The following is a 22,003-nucleotide window of genomic DNA, read 5'->3' as shown; positions in this document are numbered from 1 at the left end:
CCGAGGTGGGGCTTATAGGAAATGATTGGATGATGAAGGCTTTCATCTCATCAATGGAATAATCTACTAACGGAGTCATAATTTGATGGCATTATTGGTAGGTGGTAGAAACCATAGGAGATGGGACCTAGCTGAAGGGAGTGAGTCCTTGGGGAAGTACCCTTGAGAACTACATCTAGTCCCAGACCCCCTCTTCACTCTCTTTTTGCTTCCTAGCCACCACAAGGTGAGCAGCTTTGCTTTTCCATACCCTTCCACCACAATGTACTGCCTTATCATAGGACCAGAAAAAAAAAATGAGACAGCTGACCCTGAACTAAAAACCTCTGAAACATTGAGCCAAAATAAGTCTTTCCTTCATTAAGTTATTTTTCTCAGGAATTCTGTCACAGCAATGAAATGCTAACTAATACAATGAGGCTTACATTCGCCCCTTAAGTGTAATGCTGATATAAAATGATAGTTTGTTCATTATGACATCTTTCTAGACAACCCTAAATCTACTAGGGTAAAATGGGTCATGTGTGTTCTGCTTTCTGGCCATTCCCATTTCCTAAGGTTGACAAGTCATAGGATGACTGATACAATGGCCAAAATACTAGGTAATGAAATTTTTACTCAACTACCTAGCAATGCTTATCAAGTCTATCCTTAAACTACGAGCAAGACATCATCTTTGCCACATTACGAGGGTGAGATTGTGGCAAAGCACTATTGAAATAGTGAGATGGTTCCATTAAGCGCAAGAATGCAGACTCTGAGAACATGATCACTAGAAAATTAATGACAGGAAATTTTACCTCCAATTTGATAAGAAGCAACTGGGGGTGGGAAGAATTATATCCCAGAATTCATAGAGGATGTTAATAGAATCATTCTGCCACAGTGTGACATTAACAATGTGACAGTGTCCCAGCTACGGAGAGATTTTTTTCCCCTACATGAGTAGCATTCCATAAAACTTGAGGAAAAACAGAATATAAATGATGCAACAACATAACATATTTTGGTAATTATCCTTAGTTGAGAAAACAAAGTGAAGAAATTGCCTAAGAGTGAATATACATTTGTCTGAGGATGACAATGTTGATGCAGATTCTGTTTATTCTGAAATCTCATTTGATTTTCTCATTCAAAAGTAGTTAGAAAGTGGCAGTTCCCCCTCCCTGGTCTTCAAGGGCCATTATCTCCCCAGTTTCACCTTGCCTGACAGAGAAGCACTAACCTCTCTACTATTCATAATCCTGAATTTGTTAAGTCCCAAATTTATATGAAGTTTCTCTACACACACATGCCCATTAAATATTGTATACTGCCTATGATGGCTTTTTCTGTCCACTGCACTAAAAATAAACAATGTTATCATTGGGACCATAAGGTACACCATCCACTATTTATTGAAGGAAATGGCTTTGCTTCCCAACCAATACCTTAAAATAACCTAATAGGTTGCTAGGTAGTTAAAGCTAGCAGTCTTTTGATCAATACCACACCTCTCTGTACCTGTGTGTTTATAAATGGTTTTCTACAATGGGGTTTTTAAAGATACATGCTATTAGCAAGTCTAAATTCTTTTTAGGTCTTTATAATGAATAGGACTACATTATACCAACACTGCTTTATTCAAAAATATACCTTTAACTAACTTATTCCCCAGCCCACAATGCACTTTACTATTTTACAGAATAATATTACAGGTTAATTCTGATTCCACTGACTGCAGACTTCTGCATTTCAAAGCGATTTTAACTTACGGAACTTATATAAAAATTGAGATCTATTTATAATTGTTGACTTTTGAATGCATGAGTTTCTTTCTATACCTTAACTGAACAAAACTTAGAAAATGCCTATCCGGTTGCAGGCGGGACATCTTGCCTAGTGTTGGAGTCTCCAAGATAAATAAGAAGATAATTTTTAAGTTGAAGAGGGGAGCCAAGCCACTGGAGAAATTTTCAGAGAAATAAAAGCAAAACTGACCTTAATTCTGAGTTGTGCATTCCCAGTGGTTTTTGTTTTGAGGCTTTCCTATGGCTTCACTACTAGAGTATACTGGAATTTCAGGAGCAGAGAAAGCCAGTGCTTGGATTTAAGAAACACTGCATATAACTTATCTATACCTTTCAGGAATTAAAAATGTGGTCTACATTAGCTCTATGAACACACCTGGACTTTTAGAATTTAAATTATAAAACCTAGAAGCGTTGTTTTAATCCATTCTTAGCACCAAATGGGTCATTTTTTTTTTTTCTTCTTGTACTGTAAAAAGCCAGAATGCTTCAGATTGCCATTCTGACAATGGTCAAGATTCTATGAGTGAGGTGCAACAGTTATACCAGCCTGCCACCAAGATGGAGATCAGAGTTGGGGATGTTCAAAACGCCTGTTTAGTGGAGAAGCACCCTGATGTCACCATAACTTGCCTATTTTGATTTAAAAAAAAAAAATAGTAATTCTATTTAGTAGTTCTATTTTAGAATTACTATTAGAACCAAAAATATACTTCTGTAAATCCTCAAAGCCAAACATATTTCTTTCAGTGGATGGATATTTGGTCATGAATGAAGGAAAAACTCAAGCACACTCAACTGCACAGGAGTATATATAGCAATGTGTAGGCCACAGTCTTGAATAGAAATATCTACATATATCAATGCTAATTAGTGCTACAACAATGCATAACCTTTGCATGCTGAAATGACCACACTATCATTCTAAAATCAGCCTTTGAAAGCTATCGTACATGCCCATAATCCCAGTGACTTGGGAGGCTGAGGCAAGAGGATCTCAAGTCCAAGATACGCCTCCACAATTCAGTGAGACCCTGTCTCAAAATAAAAAATAAAAACCATTGGGAATATAGCTCAGTGGTAAAGTGCCCCTAGGTTCAATCCCCAGTACCAAAAAGGAAAAAATAAATAAATAAAATAAAAAGGCTTTGAAGTATTTTAATATGTCTTCATAGTGACAGAAGGAAAGGGGATCATGTAAGCATGTAAGGCATAAAGGAGAAAAGAAATCTATCATATATCCATCTAGTCACTGTTGTGAGTTTAGCTGTATCCCTCTGTATGCCAAAACATATGTGGATATCCCAACCCCTTGTACCTGTGACTGTGACTTTACCTGGAAGTAAGGTTTATACAGATGTAATCAAGTTAAAATGAGGTTGTACTGGATTAGGGGAGGCCCTAATCCAATGACTAACATCCTTATAAAAAGAGGGAAATCTGAATACAGACACAGATATAGAGAAAATATCAAGTGAAGAAAGAGGGAGAGAACTGAGTGATTCATTCACAGGACAAGGAATAACAAGGATTATTAGCAGCCACCAGAAGCTAGGAGGAAGCAAGGACGCCTTCTTCCCTAAAGCCTTCAGAGATAGCATGACCCTAGTGCCACCTTGATTCTGAAATTCGGGCCTCCAGACTGTGAGAGAATAAGACTGTGTTGTTTCAAGTATCTCAGTTTGTGGTCATCTGTTATGGCAGCCGTAGGAAACTAATACAGCTACCCACCAGGGACAGCAATTAATTTTGCCCCCAGAAAACACCACCTTACACACAATATCTGAGGGTACCACTCCATGGACACAGGTGGCTCACATGACCTTCATATCTATACTATTGTTGGCAGGCAGATCTGGATTCTCTTTCTGGTCCTGTCACTTACTAGATGTATAAACTTAGGAAAACAAAGTAAATTCTCTGAGCTATAGCTTTCCTATCTATGAATCAGTGATAACATTATTTACCTTACCACGTCATGGTAAAAACCCAGAATAAAATACATAAAGAGCTTTGTAGCACACTTGGACACATGGTGACTAGTAAAATGACTAGGATTTTGGAAATAAAATTGTCCAAATAAATCATAAAGTTGTGTTGGCAAGGATAGGGGTAGATTTCTACAGGGAAAAGAAATCTTTGGATTCAACCTTCCTTAGACACATTCTTTGGAAGTCATATATGGCATAGAACCACCATCAGGTGTACGGCACACACAAACCTTGGCTGTGTTGATCCATCGGACTCTGGGGAGGGCCCATTCCTGGGTGAGGTGGTCGCATCCCTGTGCCTTTCATGGATCCACAATGGATATCTTCTACAATGCCCTTGTCATGCATCCCATCGATGGGCTGAAACATTTAAAAGGCATTAGTTAGACAATTCTTTAAGGTACAATATCTCTAACTGTAGTTTTAAGAACTCTCCCCAAAGCCTCCAAAAGCGTGACACAGTTATTTATTACCCACTCTATAGTCACATATTTTTCACCTCACAGGTAAGAGGTAAAAAAATTTATACCAATAAGACAAGCGAAACCATCTGTAAGTCAAAAGTTAAGGCTTTAAAAAATAACATTGAACTTTTTTATTCAGTCATGTCAATAAAAATGAAGTCCTGTTCACAAGTACACAAACAAGTTATTTTTCCATACCCTTTTTAAGACGTCTTGAGGACTTTTGTTAAGATGAAGTTAGTCTGAAATCTGAAGGAAGACTATCTGAAGGATCTTCGGTGATCTATTTTTTGTTGTTGTTGTAATTTTTTTTTTAATTGGAGAGGAAGGAACTATGGAAAGTTAAAAAGCTGGAAACCAGAAGGTTCCATGGCAGTTGGGAAGAGAGGAACAGACAAGGCAGAGAAGGGAACGGGGGTGAATACTGAAAAGGCAGGAGTGTGAAACACAGACAGCTAAGCTCCAGAGGAAGGAGGACTGGAAGAAGTTAAAGACACAGTTTGGAAATAAATATGACTATGGGGGTCGAACCCTGGACTTGAGGCCTAGTACATGACAGACACACAATAAATAGCTATTGAACTGACATTAATCCAATCCAGAATTGGGCAACGGAGCCTGTGTTTGAAAAAGGAAAAGTCTAGTCCTCCCCAAACTGTAATGGCAATTTTCAAAACAGCCTGAAAGAAATATTTCCAGGAGTTTATAGAAACCAAATGACTTCAAGCAAGAAAGTATGAGTGTTTGCAGTTTTGGAGAAAAAGAAAGTTAATTTCTGCAGAGTCAAAAGCATGCACTTGAAAAGAGGAAAAATTTACCATAAAGAGGATGTTCAGAAGAAAAATGGGGAAAATCTGGTATAAAGAGTGTCACTAAGGCTGTTAAATAGTAATAATAGGGAGGAAATCAAAGCAACACAGCAGATGTATTTAGGCCACTTGTTTATTTATTTCCAGTTATGTTGAAAAGCAAAAAGCTGAAGCTCAGAGGGAGAAGGAGGGGTAAGACAAGGAAGAAAGCAGCCTATAAAAAGCACATAAGAAAGTGAGGCATCTGGCCAGCAGGTGTGAGCCCCATGCTGCCCCTCTGTCCAGTCCTCCTTGGGAACCATCCAAGGTTGTGGGGAGCTAGATCAGGACAGCAAAGACCACGAGAATCACAGCATCAGAGTCACATGAAACAGAGAAGAGCATGAGAGAGTGAGAATGTGAGAGAGTGTGAGAAAGATGATAGGTAACTCAAACAGAGGGAACAGAAGAGAAAATAATCAATAAAACAACCGAGTACAAAAACAGAACATGGCCCCAACCCTCACTCACATGCTTAATTTTTAAATGACTAAATAATAAATAAAGGTTAGCTAAATATTTCCTTCTCATTTTCTCTTTCATTTTGAAGGTGAGATATCCATCCCCAAGTCTTTCTAAAATTCTGTAACTCACTTCAGAGTGTTTACAAGTGACAGATCAGATCTAGACTATAGCTCCCAAATTAACCTAAACACAAGATAATTTAATGACTGTAGTATATCAATATGTTCCCACAAAATATGACATGGAAAAAAAGCAGTGTTATTTATCTGGATATCTGACAAAATAAAAATGGATTTAAAGGGGAAAAAAAAGGAGAGAGGGAACTTGGGGACACTGCAGAAATATCCATGACTTATTATTCAATCAAAAGAGGAAGTAATGAATAATGACAATATGATTAGAGATTATATGATTCTATTATGGCAAAAGAAAAGCAAACAAACAAATAAAAACCCTCACACTAATATATGCATACCCGTGCTAATATGAGGTTTTTACTGAACATGGAGGAAGATAAGGTCAGAAATGTCCTATAATAAGCTGTTAGTTGGGATGAAAACTAGGATAACCATTTTCTTTATTTCAGTATTGTTTCTCTTTTCAAAATAAGCATGCATTACTTTTCTGATTTGAAAATCATCAAATAACATTTTTTTTAAAAAAAGGTTCTTCCATTTGGGGCTTCCATATCCTCCCTTAAAACAGACCTAAAGTCCTACACAGTTAGAGGTCATCTTTTTCTGTGGTGATCTTTTTGTGTTAAGTCAACATCCACTGCTTGTTCACTATGATGGTTAACTTTCTGTGTCAGCCTGACTGGGCCATGGGGCGCCTAGATATTTGGTTAAACATTCTTTTGAAATGTGTCTGTGAAGGTGTTTGTGGATGAGATTAGCCTCTGAACTGAACTGAAGAAAGCAGGCTGCCCTCCCCAATGGGCAGGCATCAATCAACCCATGGAGGGACAAAAGGTAGACAGGAGGAGAATTTGCTCTCTCTCTGACTGCTAAAACTGGGACACTACCCTTCCTGCCCTCAGACTAGGACTTACACCTTTGACTCTTCTGGTTCTCAGGCCTATGGACTTCTACTGGAGGTATGCCACCAGCTCATCTGGATTTCCAGTTTGCTCAGTACAGATGTGGGACTTCTCAGTTTCCATAGTTGCATGAGTCAATGCCTTTTCACAAATCTCTTTAAATCTTCCATTGGCTTTGTTTCTCTGGAAAGCCCTATATACCTGCTGAATATTAAGCAGCAGCCTCATTTGTGATGTCATGCAAGGGGATATAAAACTTCTACATGTCTCACAAGGCAAAACCTTCAGGTAATGTACAATGTCCTCACAGATTTTCTTTGGGTACTACTAACTCAAAGCCAATTGTTGCAGGGGATCTTGTTGAGTCTCAAAAGTCTGTTCTCTTACTGATATGGTGATGTACAGAGGCCAAGTTAGGAGGACCTTGTGATTCAAGGTCAGACACAGCAACTTAACAAGACCCTCATCTCAAAATAAAAAATAACAAGGGCTGGAGATGTAGCTCAGTGGTTGAGCACCTCTGAGTTCAGTCCCCATTATAGAAAAAAAAAAAAAAAAATATATATATATATATATATACATCTTTTCTCTCTTCTTCATATCTCCTATGACAGCATAATGCTAATCTGTACTAATTACAATAATCTTCACATCAAAAATCTGAGTCTCATACAGGATCATTATATTCTTAGTCCAGAAACAAACAGCTGGACCTGAGAGCTGCAAAATCAGTCTTCTTCCAAAGCCAGAATAAGACTACTTCATAGAGAGACAGCAATGTGCATTTTAAGGATTCTCTAAAAACTATTTAATTTCAAGAAAATCTTTTTAAAAATCTGTAGAAAAAGAGAAAAGGACTCCTTCCTTTTACTCTTAGAGATCTATTTTATTTTCTGGTTTTTGTTTTTTTTTATTTTTGTGTTTTGTTTTTTTGGGTTTTTTTGTTTGTTTTGTTTTGTTTTGTTTTTGGTACTAGGAATTGAACCCAAGGGCACTTTACCACTGAGCTCTGTACCCAAGTCCTTTTATTTTTTATTTTGAGACAGGGTCTCACTAAACTGCTGAGGGGTTCGCTAAGTTGCTGAGGTTGGTCTCGAACTTTCAATCCTCTTGCCTCAGCCTTTTGAGTTGCTGGGATTACAGGCATACACCACCCTGCCCAGAGACTTTAAGTGATCTAACTTTTAAAAAGTTAAGTGTCAGAATTTTTAGGGAAGACTAATCTTCAGTATATTCGTTTGTACATGATATAAGTTACTTAACACAGATATTTAGGAAAAGACAAGACTTATTCACTGATATACTCATTGCCAAGCCAAAATACCTTCAACCCACAAGTCACAGAATCTGTCAGAACTGCACAGTCTAACTTAGTATTTTGAAAAGCCAACATCTGATCTTCATGACTGGTACATCTGTAGCAATAAAAGTGCCTCAAAATGTGTGTTTTTAATAATTCACAAGATAAGTCGAAGATCTGGCTTGATTCTCCCATTAACCATAGTAGGAAAAAAAAGATGCAGGTTATCAGGGATATTAGCCATCCACAACTCAGAAGACAGATCAAAGAGGAGAGTAAACTCTAACCTTATGCAGCTGATGCACGCCTTCCTGTGGGAAATCAGAAGAGCCCATGGTTGGCATAGGATGTGAGACGCTGGGGGGTCCAGGACTTGGCCCCATCATACTGTGGACAGAACCCGGGGATGGTCCTGGGCCTGGACTAGGTCCGAGGATTGGTCCAGGAGAGGGCCCCGGCCCTGGCGAGGGCCCCGGGTGGGGCATCGCAGCAGGGTCTGTGGGTGTGGACATTTACTTCTCCTGTCTCTGTCAGGCAGTAGAGTGACACTAAGTTGGAAAGCAGAAAAAAAGAATGTTTTAAACATGATGTTAAGATCAGAATAAAACAGTCGTTAGCATTTGATGGTGCCATTTCTGTAACAAACATCAAACAGAACTGCCCTGTCTCGTCCAGATGTTTGAGTGAGTGTGACATATATCTGCCTACCCCTACCCCAGTCTTTATGAAGACCACTTGTTTAAAAAAACACACTCTAAATGATTCCCCAGAAAGATATAAATCATCCAAAATACAAAAAGACTCACTGGAGAAACTGAAATTTAACACGACATAAGCAGAATCTAAACAAGTTTGAAATTTATTACTGAAGTCAACCAATGCTCTCCATTAAATACCAGGTTGGACATCTTTTAAGTCATTAACCGTGCCCTCCAAAGCCATTAGAATAGAAACCCCTTTAAAAGTATCCACTCAAGACCCAGTTCCATAAGTCAACACACAGTCAAAACTTCGGAGAATTCCAGATAGTTAAAAGGAGAAAAAATAGAATTTAATATTGAGAATGAAAGAGAAGTCAAAAATCATGGAAAAATCAGAAGCTATGAAAATCAAAGAGATATTCAAATACCCACATCTGTGATTACTAGCTAAGTTATGCAACCTTTCTCCTGAGATTTAAATGCAATGGTATGTGTAAAAAACATAGCTGCCTGGCACAACAAATGGCCACACTTTTTCAGGCTTATTTTCTCCACTATTTCCACTGGACCTTAAATCAGAAAAGACAGTGTATGATGTGGTCCTCTTGCCGTAGAACTAATTGAAACAGAGACACTTGGACAGTGAAGGCCAGTGATTTCTCCCACGCCTTGCTCTGGTCAAGCATCCCTGGGAGAAATTGCCCATGACTGGACCAGGGCATAAGAGCAGATATTCTGGTTCTCCAATTTTGGCAGAGCAAGATTCCATCACTCATGCTCCAAGGCTTCTGGACATCCTTATTGGGACCTGCCTCACGCACCTTCAACAACTGCACCCTGGATATGAGCTGAAATGAGGAAACAAGATGTCTTCCAAATTCTAAGAGATCAACAACCCCAGCAAGAGCTGAATATACTAATAATTGTTCTATATTCTAATGTCACCTTAGAGGCACACATTTGTACACGTGAAATTTTTTTTTTTTTTTTACTGTTAACCCCACAAAATACAAAATGAGAAACCTTAGGTAATTTGCTTAACCTACCACTTAGTGGCAGAGATGGAATTAGACTGTAGCGGCCTAGTCACCCACAGCAGGGCTCTTTCCATAGTGAAACCAGGGGTGAGAGGAAGCACAAAACAAAAACATTAGATCATTCCTCCATACCCACTGTCATTTCTCTCTGTGTGTCTAGAATGTGAGGGCCATGAAGGCAGAGTCTGGCTCTTCTCCACTGCTATATTCCCAGCACCTCCCACCAGCACACACCAAGTACTCAAAAGACAGCTGATAAATAAACTGCAGGTGAAATATCAAGGGCAAACTTAATGGAGTCAACTAATTTCATAATTGTAAACTAGAGAGTTATCAGTGTTTGAGGTGTACCTGAATATAAGAAATCTTTAAAGGGTAGGCAAAAATTTAGGCCCTTCCAGTAAGTAAATTAGGGCTAAAATGGGAAGTTAGTAAAAGACTACTTCATAATGACTATAAAAGCAGGGGCTAAAAGATGGACCTAAGAGAACTTAGCACAAGTGGTTTTAAAAACAGGGGAGTGTCAAGGGTGAATTATAATCTTAAATTCACCAGAGAGCCAATTATTATTATTATTTTATTTTTATTTTTTATTTTTTTTGCCTTCCACCCCCACTCTCACACAAACACACACGTTTGGTCAGCACTTTAAATTTAGGAAGCTGACGTCAATCCAGTGGTACTACAAGTTATAATGTTCTTTCATGTATATCAGCAAACTAATACACCCTTTTATTTTTTAGTGAATAAAAGGAAATTGCTTAGTTCCTGTTATGGTTTACCTTGAAATCAGCTTCAAGAGGTATTCTGATAATATACCCTGAGTTTTAAACAATGAAGATACAAAATACTAAAGATAGCCTGATAGTCCAACTTCTCAAGTTTTATATTTTAATATATACCATTACCACTTTCATCTAGGAATCTTAGTGTGTGTTATAATTGTTCACACAGTCTCATAAAAATGCTCCTTGTTTTTTGTTACAGGAAACTATTAAAAACTTCTTAGAAGGAAAAGCATACTGGAAGGGAAATGGAAAATTACAGGCAGGTAAATGGAATGTTAATATAGGAACGTGTTACATAGGAAAACCATTTAATAAGGAGAGAACCCTCAGACTCATGGACGTAATGAACAGGTATGGTTCAAAGAAAGAGTATAGTTTAATCCTATGCCAAACAGGTAGTGAATGGTAGGAATCTGAACTCCCACAGAACTTGAGTGTAGTATTCAATGACTTCCAAGCCAACCAGAAGTAGAGAGACCCGGGTTCGAGTCTCAAGGTCACCATACCAGAGCCTTGGGAAAGGTGCTTGTGTTTCCTCTGGCTTCCGTAGGCTCCCATAGGATTATCTCAAAGGTCCCTACCCCATGTATCCATGACTCTATGTCTGCTGTCCCAGAAGCATCTCAAAGACTAATTCAACCCTGTGTGTGGTTGAGTTCACTAATGATCCTCCAAGCCAAAATCAGGGCTATCCCAGGATCTATTCCTGGCTCCTGTCACCCAAGGGTACCCAAGAAGAGGAGGACCTTACAAAGATGAGGCTGGTAGTACTGGCCTCTTATTCTTCCTCTACATTTCTACATTTCTGGTGGCAACTTTCCTGCAAAATAAAGAAACCTGGGGGTATAAATTGCAAAGAGGTGCAAGTCTTAAGTCTCAAGCAGAGGCACACATGGTTATAAGTTAGTATGGTTGAGGTTTGAAGTCTAGTATTGGCCAGCTCAACTTCTCCCTCGGGGATCCCTAGGAATTCTAACCCCTTTTTTTCCTCCCCCAAAGCTCTAAAGAGAATATGGAGATGGGGTGGTCATGGTGGGAATGGGCACAGGAGGGCAAGGGGAGAAGAAGGGGCTCAGATGACCAAGATAGGGTGGAGGCAGGTCTGTCCACTTGATAAAACCCACACAGTCTATTTTCATGTGTGCTCAGAGAGAAGGTTTACATTGTCACAAAAAGAAGGACCTGTTCCACATTATGTGACTAATACAATGAAGAAAATGTGCCTCAGGGAGGGTACAGTTCCCTCCCATAGGCATGCACTGTGGGTCCCCTCCCCTTCCCCATCATGCTTCCCTCTCTCCCAGACCAGGACTCCCTGAGGGCTAGGCCACTGTGTTCCTAGGCAAGAATTTTCCAGCAGTACACCCTGTCTTCTTTTGGGTCTGACATTCCTGCCTTTACAACTGGGGAGTGTGTGTTTTGAGAAAATAAAAGGCCCTGGTGCCTCACACCACGCCAAACACCACAGTCGTCCTCAGCCCAACCCTCCTTCCCCTCCTTCAGGCTCCGCACATCCATCTGCATATTAAAAGGAGTTCAACCTCACAGAATTTTAAGGGTCACCACTCCAACTATGACAACCCTGACCAAACTTAGGCCTCACCGTCTAACCGCAACCCACAGAAATATCTAAGACCCTCACACACCTCGTAATAGTCAAACCTACATGTGCTTCATAATAATTTTAGTGACCCAAGTTGAGGAGATAGATTGTCATGGCCCCATTAAAAAGATGAAGGCAGGGAGAGACAGCAGTCACATCTGTAATAGGAGTGAAATCCCAAGTCAAACTTTTTTATGGTTTGACTCCCAGCCCAACGCTGAGCTGTTGCAAAGACCAGGCCAGCCATCTGCCAGGACGGACAGTTTTCACTAGGGCCAGAACAATGCGCAGGGGTGGGAAATGGAGGACAAAGAAACAATGAAGGAGGTATTGTGCAAAGACCAGGACTTGGCTGTGATAATGCATTAAATTATTAAGGGAGAGAGAAGTAAAGGAAAGCTCTAGAGAGAAAATGAGGTGAAGGCCATGTCACAATCTGAAGAGGTTGGTGATGTTGAATCAAACACCCAAAGGATCTGTTTTCTGCATCTATCCCTCACTCTACTGAGTGTCCACCAAGCACAAGGCATGTAGTACACCCAAATACAATCAGAGTGCTTCCCCCAGGACTCTGAAAGTCTATTAGGGAAGCAAGACTAACGCAAAAATGGCAACAAGATGGAAGACCCTCCAAGAAAAGGAGGGGTACAGTTAGAATGTCCACACAGTGACAGGGTGGGAGGGACGGCTTTCAGCTTGGAAGGTGGAGGAAGGAAGGGAATCAGGGAGAGGTTAGATCTTCAGTTAAAGAAAATGTAAGTTTCTGAAACAGTTGAGGGAAGGTCACCAACCTTGACAACACCTCTTAAATTGCTCTTTACCAAAGCTCATAAGGAAGCACAGGAAAGTTTGCATCTCCAGAATATCTTTTTCCACTGCTTGCTTTACAGACAGACTTTGAAAGCCAGGCTAAAGGTAAAATATCAGGGAAAAAAAAAAAAAAAAAAATTGAGCCCAGTTCACATCCCTAACAATAACTCAGTCTAAAGTTTTCTGGTTGCTACTGGAGAATGATAAGGCTCTGGAGATAGTTAAGATAAGAGTTCTTTTTATGTCTGTTTGCTGATTCAGAACATCTCTGACCTGATGCGCTGATTCTTGTTTTCTATGTAGCTTTCGCTATAAATGAATTGCTAATTTCTCCACAAGAAGTAGCAACATCTCTAGAACTGGGACACAGCACTGTTATTCCTGATGGGGGAGCGGGCAGTGGGTAAAGAGAACGGCAACGAAGATAAAAGAAATAAATCTACCAGGAGTCTTGTTTAGAGGCCAAGGTTGTCTGCATAGATGGTGAAACATTACCAAGGCCCACGCTGCTTCTTGGTCCGAAACGTACAACATTAAACAGTGTACAATATGATTTGTGCCATAGATTAAAAAAAAATCACACAGTTATTAAAGCTAAGGTTATAAATCGCTTCATCGAAACCATAGAAAAGCACTGAACACACATCCTCATGGTTATTCTTGTCAGTTTGCCATTTGTTTCAAAGTCAAATATGTTTTTAAAAGTTGTTGGCTTAAAACTTTGTTCTGTTTGTTGGGCTTCTGTGAACTCTCCTTCATCTTTCAATCAGGGAAACAAATTAGGACGGGCATGCGTGAGCTGCTGCCTTCACTTTAAATAAACTGCCTTGGGACCACCCTTGCCCAGAGTTAGACCTGGCAAAGGCGGGAGGAAGCTCTGCACAACAGAAGATAACAACAAACTGCAGCGCTAATTAGTCCCCCATGAGCCTCAGGCATTGCCTGCACAGGATTCTGGCTCTTCACGTTATCATCCCCACAGATACCCTGAGTTACCATTGTACAAGAGTCTACCTGTGATGAAATTCAGTGGCCTCCCTAGTGAGTACTGATGATGTTCCCATGAAGGAAAAATTGTTTTAAAAAGTGTGATTACCAGACAACCCAAAGTGCTGGAGACCCCTCAACAAAGAAGCACTGCAGCAAGACATCCCTCTCATCTAGGACTCGTGTGCACTGGTAGCTACAGCGTTATCACAAGTAACTTATCACTCCAAAAATTCAAGTGAACCCAAACTGCTAGACAACTGATCACAACAAAAGCCAACAAACCAAACCATTGAAAGCTAGTTTCAAAGCATGACACCCTGAATATGAGCATTCCTATCCATTTACATGTATGCCTGCTCTTCCCAGGTAATGTTAGGCCCTTTGCAAAGCAACCTCATTTTGGATGCTGAGAAGAATCAACAATAGCCACTTCCTTTTCTGTTGGCTAAGACAGTTTTATTTATACATCAAACATACAAAAGAAGAATGTGAAATGCAGAATTTAAAACTCCTAATTGAGATGGCACACTTTTACTTAGCAGTGAAACTCAACCATTGTATGCTGAATAAACCTAGGTTATATATATATACGAAGGATGATCTTTAATATGCCCAACTTGCCCTGACTTTCACAGAAACAACAAAATTTCAACAAAGAACCCTTCAAGTCCACTGCAATTAAAATGGACAATTGCCATTTATGAACTTCTTCAGGTTTCAAATTCTTTATCTACAAAATAGACATAATAGAAATCAGCTAATAAGCTCAGCTTCAAGATGAACCAAATGCAATATTAAATATGAAGATGTTTTGTAAGCTATTGTATACAAATGTGCATTATTGCCAGAATTCTTCTAAAGGCTCCAATTCCCATCCTGAACTTGAATCCACAACTTGCCAGATTAATCTAAAGTATTACTTCACTCATGAATCCCCTTGACTCAAAACTTCTTAAAGACAAGCCTTCAACACACATTGGATAAAATATTCATGCTATAGCCTAGAAGTCAAGTCTTTCTACAATCTCTGACTTTATCTTCTGAAAATTCTTCCCAACTGGAACCTCTTACCCCAGGCAGCCAGGTCAAAACAGTTACATTGGTCCTCCCACAGCTTGTTTGGGCTTGATGCCTGTCATATCAGGGTTTTCTTCTGATCTGGGATGATCAGCACCTACCACCCTACCCCTGCACTCCTCCTTCCACAACCATACACCATCTCCAAGACCTTATCTGCCCTATCAACTCAAGAGAGCTTGCCCTGATCTCTCTGTACCACAAAGCCTGAGCAGTTTACATTTCTAGTCCTATTTTTAAATGTTCAGGTACATTCTGTAAAATACATAAATTCTCAATTACAGACCATTGATTTTTTTAACAGAATTTTGGATTTTGTTTAATGGCATTTCAGTACAGCACAACAGTAACCCACAATATTTGCAAAGTTATTACATGCCCTGTTCTACAAAGCACTGGGTGAAGATGGGAGAGGGTTTTCCTCACAGACATTCAGTTTCTAGGGTAATGACTCATCTCCCAGTGGATTGGCAAAAACTGGAATACACCACATCAAGTAGGTAAAGAAATATAAAACCATTCCAAAAAAAAAAAAAAAAAACCACCACAATTCATGTTTCAAACTGACAGAGGATCTCCCTTAGAGAATCTGTATTACAATCCTTTTTTTGTTGTTGATAAGAAATTGTTTTTCATTTTTAAATAATTTTAACTCAAATTCTGAGTTCAGTTTTTAAAAGGGGGGAGATTATAATTATATTTAATGGTTTGAAACTTTAAATTTATTTCAACCTGTGTGGATTCTATGCATCAATTTACAAAATGACCAGTCCCTATTTAAATTAAGTCAGTTTGTAAAAAGTTTCTAAGATACCAATGCTCGCACAGATGTAAATCACATATTGGTGAAGGATTGAGGCTTATATTGATGCTTGTCCATCTAAAAATACAATTGAATATTTTATGTTCTTAAGTCCTTTAAGGGCACATAGCCTGATTATAACTGTCTAAATGTCCTGCAAATCTTATATATCTAGTAAAATATCACTTCCATACTAGGTTTCCATTTCATAATATTTTTTGAACCCAGAAGTCCAGAAGTTACCCCTTATGTCAAAAATCAAACACCTTGTACTCCATATCAAAAGCATCATTCTGAGTGAATTAAAAAAAAAATGTTTATATTCAACATTCAAAAGATCCAGCCATTTAGCTACTGGCTTTCATCAGCTCTACTGTATGTTTTGCTAAGGCATAATTATTCAAGTATCTTTAACTATACCTTTAAAACTTTTATTACTTAAGTTATATTCTGAATACTTGCAAGGAAAAGCACTACATTAACATGAGAAATAATACAATCATAATAAACAGTAATAGAGCTTTAAAGTTTTCCAAACTCAGGTTGCAGATTATGCTGATAAATATCTTACGCAAATAAATATGCTGTCTTGCATAATGAGTCTGGCAGAATGTAGTTTTAGAATCCTATATTCCTTTCCAAGTATTAAAAGTCAAAACTTTGTTTAAGAAAAGCATAAACACCTTAGGCCTTCCTAACTACTCTACCAAATAAATCACCACAATCTGTAGTTTCTATTCCTAACTACTTATGGAACGACCCATGACTTTTTAACTGGATAGATATTAAAGTTTCACAATAAGACCTCTTTCAAAGGTGACAGAAAATTCAGCATCCCTCTACAGGCCAAATACAATCTCTGAAATACAACATTTAAGGAAAATGAATTATTTATAAGGTAATTTTTAAAATATTAAACAAAAGTGACAAGAAATCAAAAGTAGCTCCCAAATGTAGCTTTTCATATTAGAGAAATTTTCTTATCTGTTCACCAGAAATCCTGTAGAAGGGAAATATGACTCATGTATAGATTTTTCTAAGGCCACTCATGTTAAGCAACTAACTGTCCTTTTCTTCCCTTAAAATCATCTTAACCAGAAACAGTCAAAACTTCTAGTAGTTAAAATTAGGCCTTACTAGCAGTCCCTCAACTTGCTAAAGCTGGGGAATAGTCCTTAGCATTTTATTTGTGATAATTCAGTTGTCCTCATGGAAGAATGTCAAGATGTCATAAATAGTGATTTATTATTTCTCTGGGGTATCAAAAAGCTGCTGACCTAGGAGAATTTGACAAAGGCCTTGTTTACGAAGTAAGACTTCTAAAGAATTAAAAAAAAAAAAAGACAACACTGGAGGACAGTGCCACTTTTATAATTTATGAAAGTTTTCTGTTTATGGTCTTGCTCTAATACATAATAAGTCCTTTGAATAAAGTGTCAAAATATTACAGTATTATAAGCGGTATCACAATTACCTTCTAGAAAAGAATGACATGAGCTTTTACATTGACCTATAGAATGACTTATCTTAAACTTAATCAAAGAAAAGCAGTCTTAAATAATTATCTACAAAGGGTTACTTTCTACTTGTATGCTGTTAGGAATACTTGAAACAGAATCCAAGCATTACCAATATAATACAAGCTGAGGCACTTTTTTTTTTTTTTTTTGGTCAATTCTAAGCCTCAGGTGTTGGTCAAAGCACTTTTCAAGAAACTTGATGAGAAATGCTCAAAAACCACTTTAAAAACGAACAAAAGAAAAGATCTAAGGCTGCTTTGAACATGCTCTTGCGGTGAATATTTTCTGTGAAACACCACAGTGCAGCTAGTGCCAATGCTGGGATGTAACTGATATAACTCATAAGAGAAAGGCGGCATTGAAGGAAGCCCTCCCTCACCTTGCCCTGGAGGGTTCTGATACCCCAAATCCCTAATTTATTTTAAAATGTTCTATACCAATATGATATCTCTCTTTAATGCCCTCAACAAGGTACATGGACCTCTGATCTACAGAGAATTTTTTTTTCCTCAGTCTACTTTAATAAATATCTTGTGAGCCTAACAGGTGTCTCTAAATCCCTTTTTGCCACTAGTAAACATCTGAGTTGAAAAGGGGCATTACAAAAGACAGAAAGAAAATCTGGCGGAATAAAAGGGCAATTAAGAGTCCTAAAAGAAAAAGTGTGCCCCAATTTGCATAACAATGCACCAACTAGGATTCAAACCTACCACACCTCTGAACACTTCACCAGTGTGTTACCAGTAGTTCTGAAGCCTAATAACTCTAGTGAGTCCAACAGGCTTCAGGTAGTGACCCCCCAAGTAACTGGTAGAAAATACTACTGAAGACATCTGCATGTGTATATACAAATACATAAACACACACATAGCATCGGGCATGGTTTTTTTGAAGAGTCGTAAGGGGTTTCTGAATCCTGCCTGGGTGACTGGTCAGGGATTTTCTGCTACTCAACCCCCAAGCAACATCCCAAGCAATCTCACCCTTCATACAAACGTTCTGTTCATACAAGTAAGGCACACAACCAGGTGTAAATTCAAAAAGTCCTTTGAAATCTAAGTTTGAAATTTAACTCTGCTAGTGGAAACGAAGGGACCTTAAAAATAACCACACAATGCAGTAAACAAACGTGTATTCTTAACATCTTCCTTATCCTCCAACGTTACACATACAAAGGAATACATGTCTACATAATGACCAAAAAGGAGACAATGATGACACCTCTCCAAAAAAAAAAATCTCGAACCCGGGAAGCTTTGCTTTATCAAAAGCACCAACCTCCATCACGTTAGGGAAGAAGAAAATGAGACAGCCTAGCAAAACTCTCCCAAAAGTTATATAAACAAAGGAGGGAGAAGCCCAGTGTGGGCTTTGCACCCATGTGCTACTAAAATTACATAACACTCAGTGCAGACACTGAATAAGGAATGGATTCTGCACAACACCCCCACTCCCTCGACTTCAACCCCTCGTCCTTGCCTTAAAACATCCAAATGCCTGGCAAGAGCGAGTGGACAACTTGGAATATTTATTTTATTGCTAGAGTAAATCCTGCGAGAGTTGGAGGCACGTTTAGGCCCGAAGTTTGAATGTGCAACAGCCGCAGGGAGCCGCGACTCACACTCTCCGGACCTGGAGGAGAAAGAACTGACAAGCGACAGCAGCCGGCAAGGCCTCCTTCTCCCTCACGGTGCCTCCCGCTGGAAAGTTTTCCACGCAATCGATCGAAGGACAAGGAGCCCGTTTCCCCCGCCTGCCTGACTTTGCAGGAAAGGCGAGCCGAGAGACCGGAGGGGGCCGGTAGGGAAAGAGCTAGAAAGCTCCGCACGCAGCGGGCGGCGGCGGCGCAGGCTCCTTACCTGAGGGACGCGGAACAAAAAGGGGCGCGGGGCTCGCGGAGCCTGGGCGGCAGCGCAGGCAGCAGGAGGCGGCGGGTCTCAACGCCGCAGCCCTAGGCCGGCGCCCGCGGCCCGGCCCCCGCGGCCGCCGCTTCCTCCCTCGCGCGCGTCATGTCACGGCGATCAAACATGTCTGTGTGCGCTTCGCTGCTGTGACTTCCTGATTCTCCGCCGCTCGCGCGCGCACACACACACGCACTCACACAGCCACACGTACACGCCACCCCCACCAGCCCTTGCCACCGAACCTCGCCTTGTCCCCCCGGGGCTCCCAGGGAGGGCGCGGGCGGGAGCCGCTACCAGCGCGCTGCTCCCGACGCACTGGCCCCGGCGCGCACAACACACACTCACACTCACGCGCAGACACACTCGCGCCTGCCCCGAGGGCGCGGAGACCCGAGCCGCGGGAGCTTACCGCCCCCTCCCACCCCTCCACCCTATTTAGCTGCCCTGCCAAACTTTTTTTTCCTGCCTGATCCACGTCCAACTTCCCTCCACCCCACCCCACCCCCCACGCAGCACGACCAGCCCCGTGCTCACCACCATCCCCTGCAAACTGCAACCCGGATAAAAATAATGCAATCCAGGCGGCGGAGGCGGGGGCGAGCGCGCAGACACTGGCAGGAGGCGATTTCCCCGCGTGTACCGGAAACCGGCCCGAGTGCCCTGGCCAGGGCGCGGGTGTCCGCTCGAGTCCGCACCGCTGCGCCCCGCCCCGCGCGGTGCAACTGCTTGCAGGCTGCGAGGCCTTGTGCGGGGCACCCTGTGGCACTGTGTTCCGAGTGCGCCCTGTGGCCGGAGGGCGCCTAGGGGGTGGCGCGCTGGACCGGTTATTTGGGGAAGTGCATCGCGACACCTTTGCAGATGGCATGGCCGTGTTTTGCAACGCAAACGGGAGGGGGCAAGACGGCCGGATGAGCCGGGAGAGCAGAGGAAGGGGTAATCCAGGTTGGGATGGGAATAAAGCAAACTAGCAAGCAGGGGGCGAGAAGGAAGGGGTGCGTGTCATCGTTGGGAGGAGGCTTCCACCCAGACTCCCCGCCTCTCGCCCTCGCCACCGCTCATTCTCTCCCCACCGCAGCCCTTCCCCTTCCCGGGAGAACGCCACCGCAGCTGCCCGGGTGCGCGCGGGTCCTGTTTGTGACAGTCAGGCAGAGAGGATTATCCGGATCATGGCCTTCCCCGCCCGCAGCCGCGGTGGCTCTCCCGGGTCCCAGAGCTCCCCCAGCACCCAGACGATCGCAGGCGCCCCGTGTGCCCGCAGCGATAGCCAGGGGAAGACACGAAGCAAAAGAAAACAAACCCGGGAAAGGGGAGGGCAGGGTAACGGAGTCCGGCTGGCACCTCCGACCTCCTTCTTTGGGGCCTCCTCGCTCCACACACACCCCCGGCCCTGAGCAGTGCGGCCGGGGCCGGACACCCGAACTTCAATACCCAAACCCACACTGCCGCCAGTACCAGAAACAGGGACTCCGCAGCGCCCCGGGCACAGATCCCGGGGCAGCCCTCTTTCCTAAAGGCCTATCAGTCAGAGCCCCCATGCCCGCCCAAAGGAACGCAGAGAGTGGAGGCTGACACCTCCGATCCGGCATGCACCGACCCTGCGATAGTGGCCGCCGCCTCCTCGGCGCACCGGCTCCGGCTCTCCCGCGGCGATCTGCTCGCGTATCCGCAGCCGGAGCCCTTTAAACAAGTCCCCGGGAAGCGGGTGGCAGCCGCGTTCATTGGCAACCTGCCGCCAGCCCGGGCTCCTCGCCCTCCTTTCCCGTTCCAACTCTTCCGGGGAGGGTTGCTTGGGATGAACTGTCGCGTTTCCATTCTCCTCCTCGGTCCCCCAGCCCTTCTCCTGCCGCCCGCCCTCTCCATCTCAGCTTTTCAGGGGATGGGGGGATTGCAACCTGGCCGAGCGTGTATTGCAACGTTGAGTTGGCATCGCATCACTGCCTACCCGGAGTCCGGGCTGTGGTTTGTTGGGATTTCTCCCCTCTTGCCCCCCTGAAGTAGTAATTATTACTGTTATTATTAGAACAGCGAGGTTCGGTTGAAACTTTCTCGTTTCTTCCACCGACGCCCGGGAGCTGTCGTTAGAGCATTCCACCTGAGGCCCGCGGGGAGGAGGCGGGCTTTTTTTTGTTGTGGCGGTTGGCCCGCCTGTTTGTTTTGGTCTCCGTGCATGCACAATAAATAATAATTAGGATAATAATGAATAATCCCAGGCGAAGGCGGCGCAGTGCCGGAGGGGTTTGCCCGGTGGCTGCAGTGGAGAGGCCGGAGGGAGGGAAAAGAGGAGAAAGGAGTTGTAAGTTATATTTACCTTGCTCGCGAGGAGTGTGCTGGCTGAATCTCTTCCCTCTCTGAGTCACCCAGAGTACAGAAACAGAGGGAGAGAGGACTAGATTATGAATATGACTTCATTGATGACAGCCATCCCCTCCTCTTCCTAAACTCCGGCTCCGCCCCGCGTCCCACCCTCGCCGCCTCCACGGGCGCCGGAAGACGCGCCGCAGTTGGCCCCGCGCGCCGCTCCTCCCTGCCCGCCCGGGCGCGGGTTGGCGGGACGAGCCTGTCACTCGCCCCGCTCAGCGACTCCGGGAGCGCGGGGGGAGGAGGGGGGTGTGCAAGAATGTGGATCGAGACAGCTCTACTGTATGCGTGGATCAGTGTGTGTCTGCAAGGCGCCGGCTCTCGGGCAGTGTTTGTGCCTGGAGCAGGAAAACTGCGCAGGACGCCAGAGACCCTAGACCTGCTGGACTTGGGCGCCCCTTATCTCTTTCCTGGCAGTCCTCTTCCAGTGGCGCTGCGGGGCTCCTGTAGGGAGGCTGGGGAGGAGGAGAACGCCAAGCGAAAGGGAGGGTAATCGTAGTAATAGCGCGTAGTAGT

General features: G+C 42.5%; 1 protein-coding gene across 5 annotated transcripts in view; it reads right to left on the bottom strand.

The window, feature by feature from the left end:
• The window catches only part of SMARCA2 (SWI/SNF related BAF chromatin remodeling complex subunit ATPase 2), a 164,297-nt gene extending 142,717 nt beyond the window's left edge, over positions 1 to 21,580 (bottom strand). For 2 of the 5 annotated variants that reach the window (XM_079112997.1, XM_079113001.1), the window contains exons 1-3: positions 21,438 to 21,580; positions 8,185 to 8,445; positions 4,012 to 4,141 (exon numbers count right to left, since the gene is read on the bottom strand). In XM_079112997.1, the coding sequence (XP_078969123.1) occupies positions 4,012 to 4,141; positions 8,185 to 8,409 (355 nt within the window). In that variant the 5' untranslated portion in view covers positions 8,410 to 8,445; positions 21,438 to 21,580. Of the gene's footprint in view, positions 1 to 4,011; positions 4,142 to 8,184; positions 8,446 to 19,084; positions 19,506 to 19,663; positions 19,805 to 20,723; positions 20,883 to 21,437 lie in introns of those variants that run through there. The other 3 variants (XM_079113000.1, XM_079112999.1, XM_079112998.1) reach the window with 3 other exon arrangements.
• Positions 21,581 to 22,003: the final 423 nt, after the last annotated feature.

The sequence above is a fragment of the Sciurus vulgaris genome (assembly GCF_902686455.1).
Source record: "Sciurus vulgaris genome assembly, chromosome: 15".
Lineage (NCBI taxonomy): Eukaryota > Metazoa > Chordata > Mammalia > Rodentia > Sciuridae > Sciurus > Sciurus vulgaris.
This window is presented reverse-complemented; position numbering and strand designations above follow the sequence as displayed.